Source organism: Notechis scutatus, chromosome 4 (assembly GCF_049901735.1).
Source record: "Notechis scutatus isolate UNSWTSFEM ecotype Mainland chromosome 4, rNotScu1.2, whole genome shotgun sequence".
Classification (NCBI taxonomy): Eukaryota; Metazoa; Chordata; class Lepidosauria; order Squamata; family Elapidae; genus Notechis; species Notechis scutatus.
Genome location: NC_142012.1, coordinates 163,311,254 through 163,326,826, shown reverse-complemented (window position 1 = coordinate 163,326,826; position 15,573 = coordinate 163,311,254). Strand labels below are relative to the sequence as shown.

The window sequence follows — 15,573 nt, the reverse complement described above, 5'->3', positions numbered from 1 at the left end:
TCTTTCTCTCCCCCAAACCAGAAATGAGTCTTTGGGATCCTGCAAGACATCCTGCTCCAAGAGCAAAGATTCATTTCTGGCGGAGTTTGGGGGAGAGAAAGACTTCTGCTACTTCTGCTGTTTTCCTTGCATGAAGCCAAAAGTCTCTCTCTCTCTCCCCGCCCCCTGAGAACAGAGCTGGAGATGGTATCCTGCAATCCCAAATAAAGAACGATCGATCGGTAGGAAAACAGGGTTGGGGAATTTTCCTTAGACTTTTTTGGAGGGATTTCCCCAGGGTCTCTGGTCCGCGGGATTTAAAATTATGAGTTTGGTGGTCTCTGAGGTCCAAAGGGTTGGCGACCCCTGATCTAAATGGCTTTAGTGACTCTCAGAAAGAGTACTAACGACCAGACGACTGCAAAGAATGCAAATCCTTCCACCCTTCAGCATTCCGTCAGAACTGAAGATGAGAAGCGAAATGTCTTCAAGGGAAAACAAAACAAAAAACCAATTGCCTTTCAAAAAAGCACCGTTAGTATAACCATGACCTGGATGACTGAGAATCTCTATAGACCACAGGTGTGAAACTCGATCACGTCACATGACATAGTGTGATGTATTGCGATGTTTTTTTGCTTTTGCGGAGCCTGGGTGGGTGTGGTCTGTGTGTGATGCATCCAGCCCGAAGGCCGCCGGTTTGACAAGCCTGTCATAGACAGTTCCCGAAAAGGTATCTCTAGGCACTCCCTCTTTGTGGCCATTTCCATTGTTATCTTGTAGCAGCCACGTGAGAGGTCAAAACAGGCCTGGAATGGCCTCCAACTCTGCTAATGGTCGTCTCAACCCCATCATACTACTGTGGGTGGGAGCTTTTCCCCCCATTATTTTCTAACTCCAAAGTGAAGCATCAAAACACAAGAAGGGAGATGCCCAGCCTCCCATCTTCTGCACAACGATTCTGGGAATGACGAATCAAGGTATTCCTGACTCCGGTGCCTGGAGTTTAGAGGGAATGGAAGGACGTTGTAGTTGGCTGTGCCATATTAATACCGTTTAACAGATCCGTTTGAAGTCCAATCAGACACTTAGAAATTCACAGCAATAAATAAGCAACTATCACTGGGTATTTTCAAAAAGAATTGTGACGGGGCATAGCACAAGCTTTATAAGAATGGGGATGCACTGTAAGTCCACTTATAGGTTCTTGTCTGAATTGTTTCACTCCCTTAGGCAGCTGAAACCGGAAGTTCCTCAGCAGGTTGGTAAAGACAAGGAAAATCTCCATTCTCGCTATCTGCTCTCCCAAACATATACGCACCCCTGTGAAGAGGAAACAGAGGACAGCAGCAAGTAAGAAATTAACCGATATATTGTCCCAAAGGTGCTTTTTCAAGAGGCAACTGGACTTTGGTTTTTGTTTTGTTGTTGTTGTTGTTGTTGTTGTTGTTTTGAGAAGACTTTTTGCTTCTCATCCAAGAAGCTTCTTCAGCTCTGACTGGATGGTGGGAAATGGAAGGATTTATATTCCTTGCAGACAGTTGGTCATTTGCATCCTTTTAGAGGGTCATTGAGGCCACTTGGAGGTTTGCCTGTGTCCTCAAGGTCACCGGAGTGATGCAAATGGACTTTTAAGCTATGCAATTTGGGATGAACACCCTTCTAATGGTGTGAGAGTATGAACAGATTTCCAGAAAAATTGCAGACTACAGGAACCATTTGAACTACTCAGGTGACCCTGAGGACACAGATAAACCTCCAAGTGGCCTCAATGACTCTCTAAAAAGAATGCAAATGACCAGTTGTCTGCAAGGAGTATAAATCCTTCCATTCCCCACTGTCCAGTCAGAGCAAAAGAAGCTGTTTGAATGAGAAGCAAAACGTCTTCAGAGGGAAAAAAAACAAGGAGGTCCAGTTTCCTCCTGAAAAAACACCCTTGGGACAACCGTGACCTGGATGACTGAGAATCTCTATAGATATTTTAACCAATGTATTGTTCTGAGCAGTTGCCTCTATCACTGAAGATACTCTTCGACTTATGACCACAATTGAGTTCAACATTTCCGTTGCTAAGCAACACAGCTAGGGGACTGTGCCCCCATTTTATGACTGTTTTGCCACAGTGGTTAAGCCAGTCACTGCAGTGGTTAAGTGACTCTTGCAGTTGTTAAGTAAATCTGGGCTTCACCATTGGTTTTGTCTGTCAGGAGCCAGCTGGGAAAGTTATGCATGGTGATCACATGGCTTTGAGACCTTGCAACCACCATAAATGCATGCCAGTAACCAAGCGCTTGAATTCGGAGCAAGTGACCATGGGGATGCTGCAGCGGTTGTTAATTGTGAAAACTGGTCATAACTTAAGTCATTTTTTTTTCAGTGATGTTGTCACTTCGAACGGTCACTAAACAAATAGTTATAAATCGAGGACTAGCTGTAATATGTTTGATCTTAAGAAACATGTGGCAACACGTCGGTTCCAGAGCCATGAAGACAGAGCTCAGAGGCTGCCCAAGGGAAGCTTTGAAACAGCAAGATGTTATTTATGCTATTTCCAGGATACAGATTAACAGAGCTGGAAGGGACCTTGTAGGTCATCTAGTCCAACCCCTCCACCCAAGCAGGAGACTACACCATTTTTGACAGATGGCAGTCCGTTCTCTTCTTGAAAGCTTTCAGTGATGAAGCTCCCACAACTTCTCTCTCCCTCCCTCCCTCTTTTTCTCTCTCTCTTTCCCTTCCTCCCTCTCTTTCCCTCCCCCTCCCCAGGGTCACGTCCCTCCCTCTCAGATTAACAGAGTTGGAAGGGACCTTGTAGGTCATCTAGTCCAACCCCCCCCACCCAATTCAAAAGCTTCCAGTGATGAAGCTCCCACAATTTCTGAAGGCAACTTCTGTTCCATGGGTTGGTCATTATTTACCTGCTCCAAAAGGAAGAAATTCTTCCCTCACCACAAAATTTCCATCTTTGTCCAAAAAATGATTGGGGTTGAATTTTTCAGGGGTCTCCCACTGCACGGGATCCAGAAGAACTGAACGGAGATCGGGTACAATTATAGACCCCTGTAAGGAAAAAGCAACTCAGTCAAACAGGCCGCTATTCTATTCTTAACCAGAATGTGTTTCAGGGATATGACTGAAATGACAGTGTTTGCGACAGTCAACATCCCCATCAAATTGTTGCAGTGATATTATTCGATTGACCAAGAAAAAAAAAAAACCAGTACAATAATAGTTTGGTTGCTTCCTGACAACCAGCATTTCCATCTTCCAACCTTTCTGATTCCGCTATCAAGTTTGCACGAAACTAATTCAGACCATTGTAAGCCTTCTCAACTCTCTTCAAATACCAGGTTGACATAGCTATGGACACACTGATATGCTTGCAAGCCTAGGTGTTCTGCTCACAATAGAATTATTAACCGTTGGATACAGCTATTGTGGTTGACTCACAACCACAACTGAGCCCAAAATGCATGTCGCTAAGCAAGACAGTTGTTAAGAGTGTTTTGTCCCATTTCACAAACCTTTCTGGCCACAATCGTTAAATGAATCCCTGCCGTCGTTCAAGATAGTAACAGGTTTGTGAAGGGAATCTGGATTCCCCCGTGGCTTTGCTTGTCAGAAGGTCACAAAAGGGGACCAAGTGATCTCATCAAGACGCCGCAATCTGTGATGACCCAGGGCGTGGCACAAAGGCAACACAATCAGATAATCAGTAGGAGTCCCTTTATTAGCTCCACAACTTTGCCCCCCCATGCCCTGGTTACGTTCTGGGCTGGAGAAAAACTCTCCCAGGAACAGCCTTTGGCTGCAGGGAATCAAGTCCAAAACGCGGTCAACAAAAAATGTAACTATAAGTCCAATCGAGGCAAAATGAGGTAATTAGTTTGACAGGGCAGGAGCAAGAATTCCAGAGTGAAAGCGTGGAAATAACTCAACGTGGATGGGAAGACACCAGGAACACAGATAAGCAAAGACAACACAACATAAACTCACGTTTGCTCCCAGAAGCTGATGCATGCAGCCTGCATTTCTTTTAAACTTTCTTCCCAGGTGTGGCTAATGAAGGGACTCAGGGCCCTTTCCTCCCCCATAAGCCACGCAAACCATGTTGCTCTCTTCTCCGTTCCTCCCTGTGTGTCCTAGGATGAAGAGGGGGTGGGCCTGGGTTTTCCTCTGAACTCCCTCTCCCTTGTTCTATCTCTGCCCTGCTCTGCCCAGCCGGATTTTGCCTTTCCCCAGTTTTCTCCACAGCCACACTCCCACTCCCTGTCAGCTGTTTGTCTTCCTCCTCAGATTCAGACTCCGACAGGGGCATGACACAACCGTTGTAAATATGAACCAGTTGCCAAGCATCCAAATTTGGATCATGCGACCATGGGGAGGCTACAACTGTCATGTGAAAAATGGGCATGTCATAAGAGATGGAAAATCTGAATGTTGTATTGAAGATGGCTATACGATTCTGAATTGTCATATGTTAAATAATTTTACATCAGCGTATGGCCATTTATTTTGCATCCGTAACTTCTCTTCAGCTTTGGAGTCCAACGTTTCTTTTTGGAACAGCATACTGAAATGTTAGTTCCCACAACATATTTTGAAATTTTACTTCTCTGCATTATGTGAAGCGTCCAATATTGGTTTGGGGGTCTAAACTTTCATCCCAAATAACAATACAAATTGATGATGACTTATAGCTAGCACACTATAATTTTTTGTTCTTCAGATCTTTGGGAGGAGAAGGAAGAGAAGATCTCACTTTTCATATTCTGTGCCAGGTCAGAAATTCCATAGAATAGAATAGAATAGAATAGAATAGAATAGAATAGAATAGAATAGAACAGAAGTAGAAGTAGAAGTAGAAGTAGAAATAGAAATAGAAATAGAAATAGAAATAGAAATAGAATTGAATTCTTTCTTGGCCAAATGTGATTGGACACACAAGGAATTTGTCTTGGTGCAAATGCTCTCAGTATACATAAAGAAAAGATACATTCATCAAGAGTCAAAAATCATCAGGTACAACACTTAATAATAGTCATAGGGTACAATAAGCAATGAAATCATACTAGGAAACAGTCCATATAAATCATAATGATACAAGGGACAAAGTTATAGTTATACAGTCACAAGTTATACAGTCACAAGGCTAGTCTAGTGAAGAGAAGGACCAGGGGAGACATGATAGCAGTCTTCCAATATTTGAGGGGCTGCCACAGAGAGGAAGGGGCCAAGCTATTTTCTAAAGCGCCTGTAGGCCAGACAAGAAATAATGGATGGAAACTGAACAAGGAAAGATTTAACCTGGAAATAAGGGGAAACTTATTTTGACAGTGAGAACTAATCAACCCATGGAACAGAAGTTGCCTTCGGAAGTTGTGGGAGCGCCATCACTTGGGACTTTCAAGAAGAGATTGGACTGCCATTTGTCAGAAATGGTGTACGGCAGGGGTGTCAAACTCGATTTCATTGAAGGCCGCATCAGGATTGTATTTTACCTTGGAGGGCCAGAGTGGGCGTGGCCAGAGTGGATGTGGTCAGCTCAACATCACTCGTGTCAGGGGTGCCTGTAGTGGCCCAAGCCCTCTGCCAGAGAAAACAAGCTCCTGAGGTCTGTTTTCGGCTGCAACGGCCTCCTATAAGTAACCCTCTGCCAGGGTGTGCAGCCCACCCGAGTTTTTGCTGGCAGAGGCACCACAGGCCAGTCTTTCGCTGTTTCCAGGGTGGCCCTGCGGGCCAGATCTAATCACCCCGCGGGCCGGATCTGGCCCCCGGGCCTTGAGTTTGACACCCCTGGTGTAGGGTCTCCCACTTGGGGGGGGGTTGGACTAGATGACCTATAAGGTCCCTTCCAACTCTGATTATCTGTTATCTGTTAGTGGGAGGGGATGGGTGATAAGGAGTGATGAGAAGTTTAATAGTAACAGTAGTGCAGACTTTGTAAATAGTTGGACAATGTTGAGGGAATTATTTGTTTAGCAGAGTCGATCGGGGAAAAATTGTCCTTGTGTATCTATAAGTATCTATATGATAGATCTAAGTATCTATGAACATTATTATTATATTATTAAACTTCAAAACACATATCTAAAAGAACTCCGTTCAACACAGGACTGCAATGGTATAAATGATCTGTACCTTTGGAATGTAAAAACCAAGCATGTTCGTATCCTTCCTGCATCTTCTGGCAATACCAAAACTTAAGACATAATAGATCCGCTGGATCTCATGAATCACAGCATTGGTATAAGGCAGTTTCTTTCGATCCCGATAGCAAATCAAGCCTGAGGGGCAAATATTTTGTATCTCCTTGTATACTTTATCTGAGGAAAAATAAGAGAACAAATTGGTTTCTTTAGCTATGATTTTAACTTATTTATTTGTTTGTTTGTTTAATTTGTATCCCACCATTATTATTTTTAGCTCGAGGCAGTGAACACATCCCACATACCTTTCTCCTCCTATTTTCCCCACAACAACCATGTGAGGTGAGTTGGGATGAGAGACAGCGACTGGGCCAAAATCATCCAGCTGGCTTTCATGCCTAAGGCCGGACTAGAACTCACCGTCTCCGGGTGATTCGCCCAAAGTCACCAGCCGACTTTCATGCCTAGACTAGGGGGACTTAAACTCACAGCCTCCGGCTTTTTAGCCTAGACAAAACTGGCTCTCCTGTGTAGTTTCACTTTTGCCAACAGAGAAGTTTCCTTTTAACTGAGGACCAACTGCTGAAAAATCAAAATTTAAGCAATACAGGTAATCCTTGCTTAGCGACTGTTCAAGTTACGGTGGATCCCTCAAAAGAAACCTACAACCTGATTCTGAAATTGTGACACACGTACCCTCCAATCATGTGATGATGCATTTCAGGCATCCAGCAACCAGCTGATATCTTACAGCCCTTGGTAGCATCCCTTGGTCCCATGACCACAATTTATGACATTTGTCCAACTTCCTGGTACTTACTTCCTGTTTTTGGCAAAAATGCTCTGCAGAAAACAATGGGGTTTTTAACCATTGCCACCCAAAACAGGCTGTAAAATTGGTTCGGTCATAATGACTCAGTTTACGACCATCCTCGGGATAGTACGAGGACTCCTGACTTAGGCAGGGGGTTAGACCAACTATCATAGTTTGGATATGCATTATGTGAAGATCTCCCTTAAGAAGTCTATCATGGTGGGGAAAGAGAAAGAAGAAAAAGATGGACAGCAGCAAGTTAGATTCACTCAATTAGGGGGGAAACAGGAATACACACATATTATCACACATGGTGGGAAGAAATGATGCGATTAAAAATAGATTATAAACAGGATTTTTTAAAACTGGGAATTATGTCTAAGAAATATAGCAAAGAAGAGACCTATTTAATAATCCATGTTATTATGGCGGCAAAAATTGTTGTGGCTCGCCGGCAGCAGGTGCGGACGGCTGAGGCCTCAGCGAGCGAAGATTCAGATGATGGGCCTGTGTGTGATGCAGGGATGGGGCCAGGACCATCAGGGAGTGGAATGCTGCCTTTGGAGCTTGTGGAGGCTGGCAATAGTGATGCAGAGGACCCCGAGGAGCCTGTGCCCAGTGCGTGTGTGTGCAGAGCTGCTCGAAGGAAAGAGCAGCTGCAGCAGCATGGGCAACTCAGGAGTAAGGCTGCAAGGTAATGGCCCCTCCCATAAGGGATAAAAGCCAGCCCGAGAAACCAGGATTCTTTGCAGGAAGCAAAGAAGTTCTTGTACTTCAAGCCTTGTGGACGTTCGTACTATCCTGGTTTGTGTTTGGAGACTTTTTGTTTTGAATATTTCTTGGCAACTTAATCTAGTGTTCTTGGCAGCCTTGCACAACCTTGACAAGGCTCGTTCTTATCAGAGACAATTAGTTTTCACGGCCTTTTAACCGTGAATGAATGGAATTCGCAGAGAAGCATTAAAAGGTTTTGCTTTTACCTCTGTTTGGTGTTTGTTTCCTTGGAACAAGGTTTGGGTCAGAACAAGAATGGTGTTTGCCCAGAAATGAAAGGCGAGAGAAATCCCAAGTTAAGATGCAGTGATAAATAAGATCTTGTTATGTGCTGGAATGGATAGAATGACTTTAGAAATGAAATGCAAGGATGAGTCAGAATATTATATGATTTGGTGGGGATGGAAAGGGAGGACTCAAAATGGAAAAGAGCAACAGGATTTGTAGAAGGGGTAGCTGAGACTATGTGATTACATGAAGACTGAATGATGTATTAAAGGAAAATTAAATGTAAAAACATTCAATATGTATAAATGTATATAATAAATATATATTATAAGATGTAAGGCGAAAAGATATGTCAAGTATGATTCAAAAGATATGTCAAGTATGATGTTCAATGTTTTTAAATAATGTACCTAATAAAATTTGTAAAAAGAAAAAAAAAGGAATTCACCACTAAGGGACTCAAACAGCCAGGACAAAATCAGATCCCCCAAGAGATAATCTATCCATTTGGCCACTAGGAGTGACACTGTTTAGCTATTTATCATTATCCACCCTGTTTGAATTCAAAGAGAGATTACAACTCTCTGCTAGAGAACATAAATTCCTCCCCGTGGGATGAAGAACACCTTTTTAATTACTTGGCTCTCACCTTGGACATCTGGATGATTGGTGATGAAAAGCAATGCCCATTGCAAACTGGTGGCACTTGTCTCTGTCCCAGCTATAAAAAAATCGACAATGCACTCAGCTAGGTTATCTTCATCATAGGTATCGCTAGGATCATTCTTGCTCTGTTTAGGTTATTAAAAAGAAATAGCATTAGAGTGAAGGTATGGATCAAACTTTTTCGTGGGTAAGCATCTCTGCAAAGAGTTTTGAGCTGCGATGGTAATCTATAATGCCCATTAATGAGGAGACAGGAAAAGATTATTTTGAAGCTCCTCTAGGATCCTTTTCTGGAACTCGACCTGTTCCTTTCAGGGAGGCCCAAAAAAAAAAAAAGTCAAAATGATAGAGGCAACCATATGATCAAACCCCCGCCTTTTGTAATCTATCCATGGGGATGTTGCAACGGTCACAAGTGTGAAAAACAGGCATATCCAGCAGTGGTATTCTACCGGTTCGGCCTGGTTCGGCCGACCAGGTAGCTCTAAGGATCATCTGTGAGCGAACTGGGTTCGCTCCGATGATCAGTTGCTGGGCCTGCCCACCTACCTCCCCCAGCTCTATTCTGATCTTTATTTCCTGATTTTCAAGCTCAGCTGCTTCACGCAGCACAGCAGATTGCCATGCGCCAGCTGTTTAACACACAGGGAGAGTGCAGGATTGCAGGAGAAGTTCAGTAGCAAGCCTTCTGCGCATGGGTGAAGTGTGTCGAACCAGTAGTAAAATATTTTGAATTCCACCACCAGGCATATCACTTTTGTCAGTGTGGCTGTAACTTTGAACGGTCACTAAATGAGCTTCTGTAAATTAAGGACTATCTGTAATGCCTCGTATTCCTTGGCCTTTTCTAAAGCCAGCTGGAACATCTGGCACCTCTTTTCCAATTTGAATTCTAATCTGCACTGAATGATCCTAAGTATTGTTTTGTTAGCATCGGTAATTAAGGGATTATGCAGAAACATAATTTTTTAGTCACACTATTGGTAAACCATTATCTTCTTCAGGATTGCTTTTAAACTTTACAGTGTAGCTTACCGATCTGGGATCTCCCAGAGATCTCCCATCCAAGTGCTAAACCCCATCTAGCTTTTTCTGAGATAGCTAGGATCTGATGACTGACATGGTTGAAAATGACTGCATAGAGATTATTCATAAGACAGGTACAGAATACAGAATAAATAATACAAGTTGAAAGTGACCTTGAAGGTTTTCTAGTCTTTTTACTAGACTAGACATAACCAATTCCTGCAACCTTTCTTCATATGTCTTAGTCTCCAGGCCCTTAATCATTTGAGTTGCTCTTCTCTGCACTCTTTCAAAAGTCTCAACATCTTTTTTATAATGAGGTGACCAAACCTGGATGAAGTATTCCAGATATGATCTTACTAAGGTTTTATAAAGCAGTACTAATACTTCACATGATCTGGAATCTATCCCTCTGTTTATGCAACCACAGATTCCATTAGCATTCTTTTTTGCTGGCTTATATTTAAGCGACTGTCCACAAGTCACCAACCTTTTGGATCTTAGGGCCCACCAAACTCATAATTGTAAATCCCATGGACCAGAGATCCTGGGAAAATCCCAAAAAAAGTCTGCAGGAAAATTCCCCACCCTGTTTTTTTACCGATCGATCATTCTTTCTTTGGGATCGCAAGATACCATATCCAGCTCCATTCTCAGGGGGAGAGAGAGAGAAAGACTTTTGGCTTCATGCAAGGAAAACAGCAGAAGCATCAGAAGTCTTTCTTTCTCTCCCCTAAACTCCACCAGGAATGAGTCTTTGCCAGCACAGCCTCTTGGAGCAGGATTTCTTGCAGGGTCCCAAAGACTCATTTCTGGAGGAGTTTGGGGGAGACAAAGAAAGACTTTTACTGCTTTTCTTGCGTTCAGCCAAAAGCAGAAGAAGAAAGAAGCGGAAAGAAGCATCTCGGTGGCCAGGCCAGGTGTGTGGGGCGAGTCGGGCAAGTTCCCCCTCTGTCTTTTCCCCCTCCCCTAACTACCTTGTGTTGTTTGCAATGTAAGCGATGTAAGCCTTGTGTTCCCGCGCAGCCTGGATTAATTGCTGTGGGGGTGACATTTCTCTGCAGACCACCAAAATTTTGTCGCGGACCACCAGTGGTCCCCGGCCCACTGGTTGGCAACCACTGCACTAGGACACACCACCAAGATTGTCTTTAAGATAGATTGCAATTGCCAATAGACCAAGCAAAATTTCTCTGTCACTTTTTCTCAAAGTGATCCAATGAGGGGAATCCAAACCACTGTACAAGGTTCAAATCTATCAAAAGCTCTAAAGAAAAATCAAAGTTAGTTGTAGCAAACTCTACTCAGGTATCATGGAACATGAAGAAGTCCACATTCTTCTGCTGTCTAGAAATGGACATCAGAACTCGGTTCTAAGTTAGGAGGACATTTACGGCATCTACAAGGCGTTGTGAGAAATTGTGAGGAGGCTTGGAGACAGGGGTGGGATTCTACCAGTTCTGTCCACCTCTGTAGAACTGGTAGTTCTGAAGAACTAGGTTCTATGTCTGCTGCTGCTTTAGCCCACCCGCCTGCCTGGGCTCTTACCTGACCTTTATTTCCTGCTTTTTCAACCGCAGCTGCTTTGCACGACACAGCTGCAGTTGAAAAAGCAGGAAAAAAGGGCTTTTCCAACCACTGCACACTTGCACGCAGCGCTGCTCAGCTGTCCGGGCAGCTCAGCAGGTCGTAAATTGCACTCGTGTGACACAGAGCGACAGAACTGGTAGTTATACCAGTCGGATCCCATCCCTGTTTGAAGAGGAATGGAAAGGGAAGTTAGATATAAAATAGATAGTAGGTGAGGCAATAGGCAGCTTATTTCATAAACATCAATTGAGTCCAGGTGCAAGATACCTGGGAAGAAGATTTCAGATACTTCAAAGAGACTTACTAAAAACAATGCTACGAACTTCCATTTATACTTTTCTAAGTGTCTATATTTACCCAGATGAGCATTAACAAAACCTCAGTAAAATCTGTGAAGGTTTTGCTTCTTTGATCTTGCCCATCTGTGTGGGGCTTTCTACCTCTTTAACTCTTTGACAAGAATGTGATAACAATAGTCAGATTTGCCTGAAGAGGAAAAGAGAGATGCTTTAAAAAAAAAGAATAAAAACTAAAGTAAAGAAGCTCAAATCTGTGCAACTTTATGGCTATGACAGTGTAGCCTCCAGGGTAGGTAGTCCTCACTTGATGTCCGCAATCGAGCCCAATACTTATGTCGCTCAGTGAGAAATTTGTTAAAGGAGTTTTGCCCCATTTTACAACTTTTCCTGCACGTTTGTTAAGTGAATCATTGCCGTTGTTAGATTAGCAACACGGTTGTTAAGTGAATCTGGCTTCCCCATTGACTTTACTTGTCAGAAGGTAGCCAAAGGGGATCCCATGACCCCGTCATAAATGTGAGTCAGATGTCAAACTTCTGAATGTAAATCACGTGGCCATGGAGATGCTGCAACGGTCATAAGATTAACATAAGAAAACAAATTAATGAGTTGGAAGGGACCCTGCAAGTCATCTAGTCCAGGGGTCGCCAACCTTTTGGACCTCAGGGACCACCAAACTCATAATTTTAGATCCCAGGGACCACTAACTGGTTCTGTGGGCGTGGCCTAATTTGTGGGTGTGGCTTGGTGGTCATGTGACTGACTGGCATGGCTTGTATGTAAATATTATAAATATTGATGTAAATATTGATTTTTTTATAAAAAAGGGCAACTTTTACCCAAAATCAGGCAAAGCAGGCAGATTGAGTTGCTCACAGAATCACAGATTCATTCAGAGATCTCTCTATCTGCCATTGGCTACTGAGTCTGTCACATAAAATTTGCTTGCAAGCAAACTCATAAAATTTGCTAGCAAGCAAACTCATAAAATTAACTCACAACACACCATGCATGTAAATATTGAATTTTTTATTTTAAAAAAGAGCAACTTTTACCCAAAATCAGGCAAAGCAGGCAGGCAGATTGAGTTGCTCACAGAATCACAGATTCATTCAGAAATCTATCTTATCTGCCATTGGCTAGCTCAGTCTGTCACATAAAATTTGCACGCAAGCAAACTCACAAAATTAACTCACAACACACCATGCATGTAAATATTGATTTTTTTATTTTTAAAAAAGAGCAACTTTTACCCAAAATCAGGCAAAGCAGGCAGGCAGATTGAATTGCTCACAGAATCATTCAGTTATCTATCTATCTGTCATCGGCTAGCTCATTCTCTCAAATTTGCTTGTGGTGAGTCTGCACTGAATTTGCTTGCAAGCAAACCTTCAGTCCTAAGGGAGGTTTTGCTGTGCTTAGCTAGAAAGCAAGAAATCCAACCATTTCCTCCTAGCTAATCTAAATCTCCCGGCACAGCAGAACAGATGAGGGTCGGAAAAATGAAAAATAGTAACTTAGCAGACAAGTTTGCCGGGTAAGGAATGAGTGGGCGGGGAGGGTTCCCGTGGGCCATGTGGGCTGAGCAGCCTTGTGCTTCTGCGCAGCCTGGATTAATTGCTTTGTGGGGGTGCTCTGGGGGTAAGATTTCTCTGCGGCCCACCAAAATTTTCTCATGGTCCACCGGTTGGTGACCGCTGATCTCGTCCAACTGCCTGCCCAAGCAGGAGACCATTTCTGACAGATCAGCAATCCAGTCTCCCCTTGAAAGCTTCCAGTGATGAAACTCCCACAAGTTCCAAAGGCAACTTCTGTTCTACTGGTTGATTGTTCTCATTGCCAAAAAGTTTCTCCTTATTTCCAGGTTGAATCTCTCCTTGTTCAGTTTCCATCCATTGTTCCTTGTCTGGCCCTCAGGTGCCTTGGAAAATAGCTTGACCCCCTCCTCTCTGGGGCAGCCCCTCAAATATTGGAAGACGGCTATCATGTCTCCCCCAGTCCTTCTCTTCACTAGACTAGCCATGCCCAGCTCCTGTAACCGTTCTTCATATGCCTTAGTCTCCAGTCCCCTAATCCTCCTGGTTGCTCTTCTCTGCACTCTTTCTAGAGCCTCAACATCTTTTTTATAATGTGGTGACCAAAACTGGATGCAGTACTCTAGGTGTAGTGTTACTAAGGCTTTATAGAGTGGTATTAGTACCTCCCTTGATCTCAATTGTATCCCTCTGTTAATGCAACGTCGGATTGCATTAGCTTTTCTGGTTGCTGCTGCACACTGCTGGCTCCTATTCAGCTGGCTGTCCACTAAGACTGCAGACAGAGACTGCATGCTCTGAAGCCCTGTTCTGCCTATGAATGTATGGGTTACACAGCTCTGATGTTTACCTAAGAAGGCTGCCTTGTAGAGCAAAGGAAACAGTCTCCTTCAGTACAGGTAGTCCTCAACTTACAACAGTTTATTTAGTGGCCATTCAAAGTTACAGCAGCACTGGAAAAAAGGGAATGTGTTTTCACACTTGCAACCATTACAACAGGGGCCATGTCAGTGGTGGTATTCAGCAGGTTCTGACTAGTTCTGGAGAACTGATAGCAGAAATTTTGAGTAGTTTGGAGAACCAGCAAATCCCACCTCTGACTGGCCCCGCTCCCATCTATTCTCTGCCCCCCATTGAGTCGCAGCTGATCGGTTGGATCTTCTTTGGTTGCCCTGCACAGGAGAACAGAGCTGGAAAGCAGGTTAGTAGGGTGGGGAGGGAATGGGGATTTTGCAGCATCCTTCCCCCGTCACATCCACCAAGCCACACCATGCCCACCAAGCCATGCCCACAGAACCCATATTAACAAAATTTGAATCCCACCACTGGGCCACATGATCCAAATTGGAACCCTTAGCAGGTGGCTCATATTTATGACAGTTAAAGTGTCCTGGGGTCATGTGACCTGCTTTTGCCACCTTCTGACAAGCAAAGCCAATGGGGAAGCCAGATTCATTTAACAACCGGGTTACTAATTTAACAATGGCAGAAATTCACTTAAAAACCATGGAATGAAAAGTTGGAAAAGGGGGCAAAATCCACCTAAGAAATGCTTCACTTCACAGAAGTATTAGGATCGGTTGTGGTCGTAAGTCAAGGACTATCTGTGCTAGGAAGGCAGTTGGAGCGAGGAGGGGCAGAGAGAATAATCTGAATGATGCTCTTACAGTAGATGGTTCAAACGGTTGGGCTGTTGCTTGTGTTCCAAAATGAGGAAAGGAGGCATTCCAATGCGAGATATTACTCACTCTTTTCAACTGAAGAAGATAGTAATCAATAAAATCCCGGGGTTCGTGCAAGGACTGGTTTTCCTTGTGCTTCTCTATCTCCTCCTTTGCCAGATCATAGATAAACTTAATGTGGGACAGTGTCTTTTGATGCGGCCCAGGAATGTGACGCATCAGCCAGGGAAGTACTTCGTACAGCTGAAAGAGAGCAAAATCATCATCACTGATACAATAACGCAACCTATTTTTTGCTTTTTGCTGACATGGATTGGCCCATTGCTTCTGCCTCGTGGCATGCAAGCTTGTGCCCAGGGACAAAATGGTGGCCAACAGAGAAGCTGCCTTGTTTTGCTGCCTGAACAAGTCTGGCACAGCACCGCAGCAAGCTTCTAAGTTTATAAACCGCTTAGAGAGGGCTGAAAACCCCTGTGAAGCGGTATATAAATCTAAATGCTATTGCTATGTGCAGATCTCGTTAAGTGGGGCAGTTTGTCCCAGTGCTGAGCAACCCAAACAGGTCCATTCTGAAGATGGGACAAAATGGCGGCTGCTTCCAGAATTGCGCCATGTAGCCGTGTGATGAAGTAGTCGGTTCATCAGCCCTCTGGAAGGCCTTAGAGCTCTTCAAATGATGTAAGGAGGAGGGTGTTTGACCTGGTTGGGGGGAGGGGAATCAGGTAATCCCTGGGGGGGGTGGAATCACACTTGCAATGCAACCATTACAACAGGGGCCATGTCAGAGGTGGTATTCAGCAGGTTCTGACCAGTTCTGGAGAATCAGTAGCG

General features: G+C 43.8%; 1 protein-coding gene across 1 annotated transcript in view; it reads right to left on the bottom strand.

Moving 5' to 3' along the window:
• Positions 1-961: 961 nt before the first annotated feature.
• LOC148131009 (cytochrome P450 2J2-like) overlaps positions 962-15,573 on the bottom strand; it is a 29,671-nt gene continuing 15,059 nt past the window's right edge. The window contains exons 5-9 of the mRNA XM_087965516.1: positions 14,809-14,985; positions 8,594-8,735; positions 6,121-6,305; positions 2,898-3,039; positions 962-1,302 (exon numbers count right to left, since the gene is read on the bottom strand). Of these exons, the coding sequence (XP_087821642.1) occupies positions 1,112-1,302; positions 2,898-3,039; positions 6,121-6,305; positions 8,594-8,735; positions 14,809-14,985 (837 nt within the window). The 3' untranslated portion in view covers positions 962-1,111. The remainder of the gene's footprint in view (positions 1,303-2,897; positions 3,040-6,120; positions 6,306-8,593; positions 8,736-14,808; positions 14,986-15,573) is intronic.